At 41.3% G+C, this 13,030-nt stretch overlaps 1 protein-coding gene across 6 annotated transcripts in view; it reads left to right on the plus strand.

Moving 5' to 3' along the window:
* Positions 1-5,676, plus strand: part of LOC143017784 (uncharacterized) — a 74,653-nt gene extending 68,977 nt beyond the window's left edge. For all 6 annotated transcript variants that reach the window (XM_076172666.1, XM_076172664.1, XM_076172665.1 and 3 more), the window contains 2 exons: positions 524-651; positions 997-5,676. In XM_076172666.1, the coding sequence (XP_076028781.1) occupies positions 524-651; positions 997-1,077 (209 nt within the window). In that variant the 3' untranslated portion in view covers positions 1,078-5,676. The remainder of the gene's footprint in view (positions 1-523; positions 652-996) is intronic.
* The last annotated feature ends 7,354 nt before the right edge of the window (positions 5,677-13,030 follow it).

The raw sequence follows: 13,030 nt of genomic DNA on the forward strand, positions 1-13,030 counted from the left end.
AGCAGTTCTGAGTTCAGCCTCTGGCCAGGGCTGAGAGGCATCATAGTACTGCAAGTTGGCACCCCATTCTCTTTGGCAAGATGTTGGATGTGTATAAGTGTAAGGTCACAGTGTTACCCACAGAACAGGCCATATATGAGCCCTAAACTCGTATGTGACTCTGGCTTATATCAGTATCTCTAAAGTTCTTGAAATATTGCCTGCATATAATTACAGTATGTAGCCCCCTCAGTATGGGGATATGTATGAAAAATGTAAATACTGTAAAGTTTTTCCAAATAGGGGGAAAATTACAAGAAAATTCATGAAAAGGTTAAATGAGCTAAAACTGAGAGAAGGAATAGCATGATATGACCAATCCTAGATAGGTTAAGAAGAACTAGACATCAAACATAGCACACTCTCTTTCCCAAATACAAGGTCAAAGTACAAACACAGAAAATATATGCCTCCTGTGTGTGTATCTTTTTCCAGATATGAACTTTAGCATTAAATATGTCTTCTTTTTCTCCCTCTCAAACAGGCAAGAGCAGTCACAAGGAGCTGGAGGTGATCCAAGAAAGGTATATGAACTGCCTCAAGTCCTTTTGTGAGACGCACTTCCCCGCACAGCCAACCAGATTCCAAGAACTGCTAGTCAGACTACCTGAAGTAAGTAGCTTGTTGGTTAAGTGAAATGCAAGAATTTTTTTAGGACTTTTATCACAAGTAGGCCTATTCTTTACTAATGCATGTATATGTATTGGTATCAAACGTTGTTAGTGTAGTCATGTGAAATAAGGCCAATATGCTCCACTGAAGTTAGATTTGATTCAGATGTGTCCTTGCATTAAAAGATGTACCTATTACTCAGACATACCTCATGATAAATTGCATCAGTGGACTGCACTAGCCGCTTATCTCTAGGATCATAATAATTTGATAACAATAATTTGGTTAATACATGTGTATGGAGCTGCATTCCTGTACATCAATTAATCTTTGATTGACTTACAGGTGCAAGCAGCTGCAGCCCTGGTGATGGAAAGCAAGTTGTTCTACGTTCCCTTCCTGATCAACTCAACCATCAGCAGATAGCAATAAACCACTGACGCCTCGTTTCACCTCTACTGCGCCTTGTAGAATATCAGCGTCTTTAAGTATGGCCCTTTGTACAGCAGCTGAAACTCCTCCATATAACCAATGTGTTGTGGAGGAGGAGTTTACTTCCTTCTTCTGTGAATAGTCAAGTCAAGGGTGCCTCTCCCAGTACTTCAACATGGAACCAGAGAGCTTCTGTGACAGATATATGTTGCAGTGCAGGAGTAAAGTACTCCTTTTGCTGTGCAGTACTTATCAGAGCAAGAACATCTTTAACTTTCAACAGAAGAAGGAATGCCCTTCCTGTCAGTGTGGCATGCCAGGAGTCACCCTTGCCATCTGCAAAATGAAATCTCCTGATCATGCTTTCCTCTCCCCACCTCGCAGTTGACTATACAGTTGTGTACTGTTTAGGTGAAAGTTATGGAAACAATAGAAAGTTATTTGGTGCCGTAGAGGAACCCAGCACCATGTTGACATGCCAGGGAAGCCTATAGTGTTGTGTTGCTGGGAAACATGCCTACATGGTGTTACACTGCTCTGGAGGAAGCCTGTATAGTGCTTCTTATCATGCAGGTGAAGACATTAATGCAAGGGTGAAACTACGGGGGCAGCTCTCCACAGAAAGAGGATGTGCAAGTGGAGGCCCCATGTGTGCGACATGGTGCACACATGTGCCGACTACAAGGGCTTGAGTGACGCACCTCTCAAGCAGGTGGTGGTAATCGAGACACTTGCCGCAGTGGTCTTTGTCTGGGCTGTGAGACAATATTGTAATTACATTTTCTATTGGTACTACCATATTCAGTGGGACATTTTTTGAGCAACAGCAGCCTTAGAGAAGGAAATAGAACCTTGCACTCTGTGTGAAGTGGTTGTGGACGTGGTTACCAAGCCAAAATTGGCTCCAGTCTTTATCACTGTACTCAGGCGCGGCTTCGGGGACAGGACGGGGCAAGGACACAAACAACGAGCATTCGCCCATTCCAAGTTCTGATAGGTTCCCCTTTGCCCCCGTTGACTTAGCCTGGCCTGATCTGGCATGGCACGTCCTGCCGCCGGGCCGTGTGGTTGCAGCTCCCGGCAGCTGCCCCACTCCCACCCCCCACCCCCTCTCAAAAGGGGGAGACTGCACGTGTGCGAGTGAACGTGACGGTGCGTGTGTGCCTATATGTAACCGGTTGTTCTTGATACTTAGCCCGGTAATACTGAACACCTTGACAACCAGATGTACAAATTATGTGATGGGAACGAGGGGTAGTTGCCGCATGAACCTTGACCATAAATTCCAAGGCAGTAGTACTTTTTATCATGTCAGTATTGAGTGGCCAGCGTTTGCAACTATTTTTATCAAAATAAAAAAAAAAAAATCAACAGTTCCTACGTGATAACTAACTCTCTCACAAGCGTTCCATCTAAACCCAAGTGTGGTACTGTGTTTACAGTGACCAAGGTCAGCAGGCTGCGTGAAGTGATGTCATCGGTTTGCCATGATGCCATTAAAAAATGCTGATGTCATCAAGGCAGGACGATGGTCTGGGTTGTCCTGGAAGACAATGTTTGTGCTGAAGGAGTTTGATTATCGTTGTCTCTCTGTCTTTTTATGCTGCCATATAACATTTTTCATCCCTGATTAAACTGTAAAGATAATAAAATGGGAGTAAAATTAATATATTAAACTGATTATATGGAAGATTCTATCAAAGTAAAGTTTTGTAAATAATCGTTTTTGCAGGCTCTTTATTTGTTTGCACAGTTTTCAATGCTGCATATAATGTTTATGTCATTGTGAGCATGAAGGTACGATCCTGTATGAGAACAAGCCGGGGAATCCACAGTCTGACTGAACTGGAACAAGTCTTCTGTCCAGATCTCATTCCCTCCCGGTATAGGCTCGGTGTTGCCTCATGCCCTCAAGCACCTCCTCTCATGTCTCCACCCATTCCATCTTCTGTTTTGCCCTGCTCCCCTTTTTTTTTTTTTCACTTCACATTCACATTCTGTCATCCTTCCCCTCTTTTGTATCATTTCTACCCACCAACCATCTCTTATAATGTATCTTCAATTCCTTAAACAGCATCTCTACTATTGAGGCTCATGTGATGAGCCCTGCACTTAAATTTAGTTCATCTTTACCATCAAAATGGTGTGCTGTGTTCGATCCTCCTTCCCATACTTTACAACTCCCTTTCCAAAAGCAGCGTGGTACTCATGGCTGTGTTCTGATACTTTAAAGGTCGACGACAAGGCTGCATGCGGGTCGGGGAAACTAGCCAGCTAACGGGGATGGTTCTTGTAGCCTCACTCAGACCCCATAGCACACTAGATATCTGTTACCTTTATCTTAGTTACCTGTTTGTGTGCATTGTGTGCATGTGTGTGTATGTATGTGTGTGTGTTTGTGCATACATTGTGTGAGTGTATGCACCCAGTTGTGATATATGAGGAGCTAGACTAAAGGGATTCAGTCTCTTTTTCTCCAACTATTGTACCTGGTTTAAAATTCACTTGTGGTTTTAGCTTGACTTATATCAACTAAAATAATCCAGGGGTTTGTGGTATCCGTATGTCTCTCTCCCCATAAGCTCATGACTTTCCTTTCTCAGACCAATTATATCTATTCCCTTTAATCACCTTAATACTATCGAGTCATATCTTTCTCTTCTTTTTTTTTTAATGATGGCAGGTCCAGTGCTTTCACTCTTTCTATGTTTTATATATAAGGTTGGGAACCAATTTGGTCACTGGTCTTTGTATTATCTTTGTCTTGTTTATATCCATCACTATGCGGAGACCACATTCCCACTACACATTCTAATCTAGGGTAGATCAGGCAGTCTATGATTTTTTTCATCACATGCTGTTAATCATCTAATTCACCTAATTATAGTATACATGAAAAGAGCAACACCTATGGGGTCCTGTTTTATTTTTCAGTTATTGTGCCTAGCTTCAAATTCATGTTTGTGTGTGTGTGTGTGTATGATGTGTGTATGTGTGTGTGCATGTGTGCATATGTGTGGAAAATCTACAGTAAGTTACCAACACTTGAGTTACCAGATAAATAATGTGGTTACCCAGAGGAGACCACACAGATACCCAAATCTACCAAATGCATTGTTTTCAACCAGTTCAATTACACAAATTGTCAAGCTTAAGTGTAAGTGTTTAACCTATGTTATACCAAAATTACAAGATCTACAGTGAACAAGGACCTGCTGCTGTGCCCCCATATGACCCGATGTGACTTGCCTTTGCGCTTGTTGTTGTTGTTGTTGTTGTCAGCCGGAGAGGGGCTGGGGGGAGGGGGGAGGTGGTGCGAGGTCTTGCATAGCTTGCCGAGGATTTGTTGCTTCTATATTTAATGAAATAAAGAAATTCTGTGGTTACCATGTCCTTTGATTTGTGCATCCTCCAAAGAAAGAGCCATCATCTTCCCACAAATGCCATTTAGGTTTGTTTTTAGTTATACAGGCTTTGTTGGTGAATCAAGCTAATTTATCCTAACCAATGAAGTCCAAATATGTATGGATACTTGAGAAATATGATATTAACACTATTGTTTTTTGGGGTGAGACCAATGATGGGTACTTGCACTTGGTGGTCCTTCAAGATGGACTGTAAAAATGTCCATTTTCAACACCCATCAACTACCTCACCTCCATTAGGGTACAGCCCTAAGGGGACACTTAGCCTCTCCACTTGGCCTCAAGATCTCTTTCAATTTCAACTCTATTTCTTACCTTTTTTCACACTGCGAGATACAAAGGTGGGACACCAGGAGTGCAGCTCCCTTTCCTGCAAAATACAACCAGGTAAATACATGGAGAGTTGACAATCAACAACTAGACTATTCTCCCCTCTCTACCACTATGAGCTGGTGATATAGAAACAGTCCCACATTGATAAAACACAGACAATAGTCCAAAGTTTCTTATCAAAGGGATCTGTGGAAGGTTTCAAGGATCATTACGTACAACCCACTGTGGGTTTTCCACTTAATAAAACTTGAGCCAATAATTGAATTGATTATTCTTTAAGGGTTAGTAGACAATGGAACAAGGCTTCAAAGAAAATAAAACTACCAAAGGCTTCTCACAAACTTTGATTATTTAAAAACTAAATTATTGCAAATGTTGAAGTCAGAAAATGTGTAACAATTATGTTATCAATCGATCATTCAGGATATGCATCCAACTTTTCAAGTTACTTAGTAACTTAGTCAACACTCATGCATTGCATGTTGAGAAAACACATCACAAACATAAAAAACAAATGCACACCTAGACTTAACACACTTAAGTCAATCACTGGAACAACATTTGGACAAAACAAAGAAACTAATACAACAATATACAAACAATGCATACGCTCAGTGATGAATTATGCGAGTCCTGCATGGGCTCCTAATCTCAGTGAGACACACCACAACACCCTTCAAATCATACAAAACAAAGCCCTAAAAACAATTACAGGCTGCACAAATACAACACCTACACACCATTTACACCATGAAACAAAAGTCCTCAAAGTCAAGGACCACCTCGACATGAGAGGCACACAAACACTTCCCGCAGCCACCACAAACACATCACACCCGCTATACTACATAGCAGAACACCCACACACACCAAGAAATATTAAAACAAAACCCAAAGACTTGTACCACACACAGATACTCTCTTCTCTTCCTCCACAACCACCAAATACCAGCCTCCGGAAACATATTCATAACCATATCATTCACCACTCCATTAACACACTGAAAGACAACACACTGCTGCATGCCAGACCCCCCCGATATCCACCCTTCTGAATCCTCTCTCCCACAAAAGGACAGAGTTCACCTGGCCAGACTGCGGTGCGGCCACCACCCAGCACTTCTAAGCTACCAGAAGAGGCTGGATGACCGCATTGTGAACAGCTGCCCAGGATGTAACACTTCACCCCATACCATACAACAAATAATGGAAGACTGCATTATACACAATCATGCATGCAAACAACACAACATACACTCTATAAAGGATTTGTGGGAAAACCCAGTTTCGGCTGTGGCATTCCTTGGGGAGACGGGACTGCTCGGACAGACAGTCTAGGGGACGACAACAACAACAACACTCATGCATCTTACCATACCCTTCCAGTTATATCTCAATTGGAAACCTCCTTTGTCTTTGACCATAAAATTATAATGATAATGATGAATAACAGTCTTGGTTGCACCTAATAAAATTGTCATCTTGTGTTTGTATTATAATTCAAAAACAGAATTATTATAAGTATTAAAGACAGATAAAAAACAAGATGATTTTATTGAATAATCATTCATCATACTTGTCTATCCCTTATGGCTGAACACTGAATACTTCCTAATATATTATATAATACTGAAATAGGAGCATGTCTTACATGCATGTGTTTTATAAACACCTACACTTGTATATCCTGTAAACTATGTTAGCTGAAAGCTATTGTATTGTCCATTTTATACTGCAGCCTGTTTACAACCACATCAAACCAGAACTAGTCTGAACCTCCAGCATAATCTCTGAGTAAGCACTTGAAACATTCCTTCTCCCAGGAAGGATGATCACTTTTTTTTTATTGGCAAAGCTCTGGAGAATTAGAATAAATGTAGTGGTTCTCTAAGATAAGGAGACTGGGAACTAGTAAGATCAGTAGCAAGGTGTGTGGTTAGGTGGGTGGAGGAAAGGCTATCTGTAGGCATATCCAGATGACTGCATAGTGAAACTCTATAAGATGCCAAGGAGTGTATTGGAGAGTAGCCAAGGTCTAGGAGTGGCGTGTCATGGCATAAAATACTGGAACATATAGAAATAAGTCATACTGCCAGAATGTCTGGAAACCTGGATCTATACAGGACATCTGAAGCAGTGGACTAGAGTTCTCATGAAAGGTAACAGAGAAAGGTATGACAGGGGAATTGTTGAGGATGTCAAAGACCATTTTATTGTAAATTACCTCATACCTGCTCACCAACCATAATGAAGCTCCAGTCCAAATTTGCACACCAAGTGAAAACTTTTCAAGAGTAGTGAAAGGTACCACAGAGAGGGGAACAGTGGCGATAGAGGTAACATGAGTAGTGTAAGAGATGGAGAAATGTAGACCTCTCTGAGTTAAGGACCTTGAGCAATAATATATGAATGACACCTCCAAGCAACCAGCTTATTCTGGCTTGTGGTAATTATTGTTAGGGAATTGCATTGTTTACCTTAAGTTACGGCGATTTCCCTCAAGGCTTGTTTAATTTCGATTCAGGAACCTTTCCCGAAACTGCGTACCACACCATCGTATCTTTAATCGAGATACAATTTATTGCTTAGAGGAATATCATGGAGATTCTCTTGTTTTTTTATCATTCTTCTTTCAAGACCAATGGAGTTTCTCTAGAGAAACCTTAGGAAGGCACTTCCCTTACTCAGTCTAAAAGGACTGTTAAATACTTTCCTCCCAAAAGGTTAGGCAAGGAAAGGTTACTTGTCAACTTCTGTTTAGAACCTGTAAGTTCTCAATTTGATCCTTTGCAGGAAGTCTTTATTAATTCTAATGTAGAGTATGGTCTTGACAATTTCTATTCTTTAGAGTCCATTGGCATTAAAGAGGAACAGACCCCAGATATTGATGCTTTAGAAATTGATAGATTTAAACAGTCCATTTCCTTCAAGAATGGACACTACTATGTGAAGATCCCATGGAAAAAGGATTTGGTGGACCTTGTTCCCTCTACTTTGAAGATTGCCTTGGCAGTGGCTCAAAGGGTTTATGACAAACTTGAGCAAAAGGGGCTTAGAGAGGAATATGAAGCTGTGTTTGACCAGCAAGAGGCCTTGGGTATTATTGAGCCAGTTACTAAAAGAGTCCCTGGACAAATCTTTATACCCCATAGACATGTGTTGAAGGATGATCTTGCCACTTCTAGAATAAGGCCAGTTTTCAATTCCTCTCTTAAAGTAGGAAAAGCTCCTTCCTTAAATGAAGCTGCATTCCTGGGAGTTGATTTAATGAACAACCTCCTCTCTTTCTTGTTGTATTTCAGAACCAATAATTATGTCATTTTGGCTGATGATATGAAAGCCTTCTTGCAGATCCGTTTGAAGGATGAGACTGATCGTAACAGGTTCTGTTTCTTTAGGAAGATTAACGACCAGTATATACCCTTCAGGTATAATACTATCATTTTTGGCTTCATTTGCTCTCCATTCATTCTGAATTTCATTATCCAACACCATCTTTCTTTGCAGCCTGACACTCTAACTGGCTCCTTAATCAAAGATAAATTTTATGTAGACAGTTTTGTCTACACTACCAATGAGCTTTGTTCCCTCCCTGCTATGGCCAAGAAGATTAATGAGATGCTCAATGGAGGTTTACCTCTCAGGGAGTGGACATGCAACTTGATTTCTGTTCTTTCTGTTCTTGATCAAGAAGTAGTTTGCAATAAAGAAGAGGTAAAAGTGTTGGGATATATTTATAATAAGGATTATGATACTTTGAGAATCAAGGATGTTTCCCTTGACAAAGATGTCTTGACCAAAAGACAAGTTTTGTCTTCCTTGTCTTCTGTATTTGATCCTTTAGGGCTTTTCTCTCCTGTGCTGTTGCATGGAAAAATCCTTATTAGAGAGATGTGCCAAAAGATGGTGGATTGGGATTGGAAATTAGATAGCGAGTTACTTGCTAGATGGAACAAGTTATGTGAAAATTTTAGGGAGGTTAATAACCTATCCTTTAAAAGGAAAACTTTCTGTACTGAATCTCCCCTTAAATTATTTGTATTTGCTGATGCTTCCAAGGAAGCCTATGGATGTGCCATCTATGTAGGGCAAGAAAGAAGAGAATTAAAGGAGTCTAATACCTCTCTTCTATTTGCCAAGTTGAGTTCCAGTCTTGAGGATGAATCCCCTGGGGAACCTAATGTTCAGGCTAGAGTTGGAACCCTTTGAAGAGGCCTCAAACTTAGAGGAGGGTTAATTCTTTACAAGACGATTGTGTCACTCTAGAATCTGCCTCTTTGAGGCCAACTCGTATGACTGCACTAGCCTCTAGAGACCTAGTAAGGTCTCTAGCACTCAAAAACTTGTAATTTTGCTCGAAAGTGTTATATTTCTTAAACACTTTCTTTTTGTTGTCGGGAAGGCTGTGGTAATTATTGTTAGGGAACTGCATTGTTTACCTTAAGTTACGGCAATTTCCCTCAAGGCTTGTTTAATTTCAATTCAGGAACCTTTCCCAAAACTGCATACCACACTATCGTAACTTTAATTAAGATACAATTAACCTCCCCTCCCTCTTTATTTTATTAAACCTATGATGTAATTTTGATTTATAAACCGGGAACTTTGAGAATTTGCTTAAAGTATAAGTTGTCCCGTGGCTTCGAAGCCTTTATGAACTCGTAAGGGTCCCTGCCGAACGACACTACTTTTCGTCAACTGAAGGTCAGATCACCTTCAGCATTGGTACCAGACGCTTCTCTCAAGAAACCTCGGCTTAGGACTTTTACGGTTCTTATCACAAGCCGTCAAGATTTCTCCTTAACTTCAGACCACCAAATATCTGAGAACAGAAACCAGTAAGTTCTCAGACTTTCCCGTATGAAATTTTTAAACCATAAATACGATAGGCTAATAGTCGGGTGATGGTTGCTGGTCTATCAATAGATGAAATTCCACCCCTCTCTGAGTGAAGTTTGAGATGATGTAATTTGAGGGATGGAAATGCAGAAGGTATATTCAAAGTATGGAGTTGCTGAAAGTCAGAGATAAGGCCATGATCTGTAAATCCCATGTAGGACTGTCTGCCATTTGACATTCTGGTACCATTCACACTGGAAAAGGGAGCTTTTTGTCTTGGTCAGGAGAGAGAAAATGGACTGGATTGTTCTTATCAGATTATAAGTTTCTACAAAATTTTTGTTTGTATGTTTCTCATGGGACATATTATTTATAATAATGACTCCCAGGTCCTTCTCATTTTCTACTTTTTTAATTTCTTCCTCTTCCAATTTATATGATCCCACTATTCTTTTTTTGCTTCTTCCAAATTCCATTATACTACACTTAATATTGAATTCCATCTCCCACTTCCTACTCCATTCCCATACTTTATTGAGATCATTCTGCAGTGACTCGCAATCTTCTAGTGTTCACTTTTTTCAACAATTTTGCATCGTCTGCAAAGAAGCTCATATAACTTTCAATTCCTTTATCCATATCATTAATATATATAGCAAACATTATTGGGGCCAGAACTGTTCCTTGTGGAACTCCACTAATCACTTCATCCCAATTAGAATGTTTGTCAATTATCACCACTCTCATTTTTCTTTCATGCAAGAAGTCTTCCATCCACTTTAGCAGTGGAGGGTGGAGGGGAGTGGAATATATAGGAAATGGAATGGGTGGGAGTGGTTTCTATGCCTATTTCTTTTTGGCTACCCCCAGGTAGGGGGAAAAAGCTTTTGGTTAATGTATGTATTGTTACTCAGAGTAAAAGAGAACAAGTAGTACAGCAGTGACTTTATATTTCATAACACAAACAGTGTGATGCACCATACATTAGGCATCCAATGCTGCGGGCAAGAATTTGACCTGTATTGAAGAGGTTAACAGTGACTGGATATTCTGTCAGCCAGTTAGTTGCATCTTCACAGTATCAATTTCCCTGGTTGGAGCCAATCCCATTGGGTACCACAAAGAAGTGGTGAGGCAGTAGTTAGCTATCATCTGAGGAGAGCCCAATGCTCCACCAGCCAGTAAAGGTTCCTATAGTTTGTGCACTCTGAAGAATCCATTCAGGGTGTGGTACATATTGTGATTTACTACCAGCCATTCTGCCAAATCAAACTTGGCGCATGCCTCTCTCTTATTTCCCATCTTTGTGCTATTTGAATTTTTTTTCTTCTATAATGTACAATACTACCTCTGAAACGCAATGGTAAAAGCCGACAAGACTGTGAGAATCAACACCATGCGAGATCGAAACCTTTATTGGTACGACGCGTCACTTCTTACAGCTTTTTCAATTACAGCCCTGAATTCTTAGAGGACCAGTTTAGGCACATAAAGGAGGTCTTTCAGAAATTAAAATATCCAGAGTGCATCATCCACCAGTGCAAGAAAAAGGCACTCAAAATAATGGAAGGGCGGGAACCAACGAAAGATCCAGCTAGGAGGCTTATCCTTCCAGCCAGCAGCGTCACCACCACCCTCACCCAGACACTTGGGCGTTGCAATATTCAGGTAGTGGGCCAGTCCAGCAGGACTATCAAAGAGCTCTCTAGAAGGAGTGACAGCCAGGACGAGATGTGGGGAAAAAACACTGGTGTCTACCGCATACCCTGTGCTGGATGTGATAAAGTATATATCAGTGAGACCTCCCGTGACCTGAAGACCCGGATCCGGGAGCATCGCTACGATTCCCGGAACAACATCACCACCAACGCCTGTGTTATCCACCGGAACGCCAACGACCACCTGATGGATTGGGATAACGCAGAGCTTCTTTTTAGTGAACCAGACAGGGTGAGGAGCAAATGCCTGGAAGCGGCCGCCATTCAAAGCTTCAAAACCATTGAGCAGAACAGAGGCATGTTCAACATCGCCCTCCTATCATCCATCTGTTACCCGCATTATACAAATGTATGAAATGTCCCCCTTAGTCCACTTCAACAAACTGTCCGAAATGTCCTCCTTTATCTCCACCAAGTCCCACCTGTCCCCTTCTCACACACCCCTCTGCCCCTCCACCTACCACCCACCCCTCCCTGATAACCTCTCCCAGTTCCTTCCCCGTCGGCCTATATGTACAGAGTGTTTGCCATATGTCTGTATTTGAAAAAGCTGTAACAAGTGAAATGTCGTACCAATAAAGGTTTCAATCTCACACAGTGTTGATTCTCACAGTACTACCTCTCATTAACGGACGTTAATTAGCTGTGTTTGCGGTGTTTTTGGTGGCATGCAATCACTATGCCACCCAAAAACCACTCCAAATCAATGGATTATTCACATCAACGGACACCATTAATGAGAGGTAGTACTGTATAGTAAAAGACGCTCTTATGCCTTTACTTTTTTAGGAATGTCCCCTGTGGGGCTACAGGTAGCAGGATTCCTAGTCCTATCCCCCGTCTCGTTTTCTGTCGCCTCATACAACTCAAGTGGGAAGACTTGGTGGCAGCATTCTTTGTGCTGTGTCTTGCAGCACTGATTCTGACCCAGGGCAGTGGACAGGATGCAGGGATGACCAGTCATCCAGGAGGTGCCAAGATGTGAGGGAGGGAAGAGGGTAGAGGAGAGTGGATTGTGTTGGGGATGGAATGGGTGGGAGTGGTTTATGTCTGTTTTTTTGGCTATCTCCCCTGTAAGGGGGAAAAAGCCTTTGGTATATGTATGTATATAGTAAAAGAAATTGTATAGTATAATGAGTAACTTTTTAGAAATATAACAACAATTACCCACCCCAACCTATCTGTCTCACCCAAGACACATCAGCATGGCAACATAGGGAAAAGGCTTTGTTATGCGTCACAGAATTTATACAAATTATCATAATCCTAAAAAGCAATACACATTGTACTTTACAGCTTCCTTTACTATATGCAGAAAAAAAAATCAAATATCACATAGGAAATAAGAGGGAGAGAGATCCACACTAAGATTAATTTGGCAACATGGCTAGTAGTAAATCACGATGAATGCCACACCTTGAATGGACTCCTTTGAGCACAGACTATGGGATGAGGGAGTAAGAGAGTGATGATGATATGGTTTAACATCACACACTCCCCCCTATCGGGAGGCTAGGACGGTGCCCCTCACAGAGGGCTTTGAAGAGTGGAATTTAATGAACCATGCCCTTAGTTCAACTTCGCATGTTCTATCCCCCATGCTCTTTAATCTATACATGCATGACTTACCCA

The sequence above is a fragment of the Oratosquilla oratoria genome, chromosome 33, assembly GCF_046742065.1.
Source record: "Oratosquilla oratoria isolate Oo_2021 chromosome 33, ASM4674206v1, whole genome shotgun sequence".
In the NCBI taxonomy this organism is placed as follows: domain Eukaryota; kingdom Metazoa; phylum Arthropoda; class Malacostraca; order Stomatopoda; family Squillidae; genus Oratosquilla; species Oratosquilla oratoria.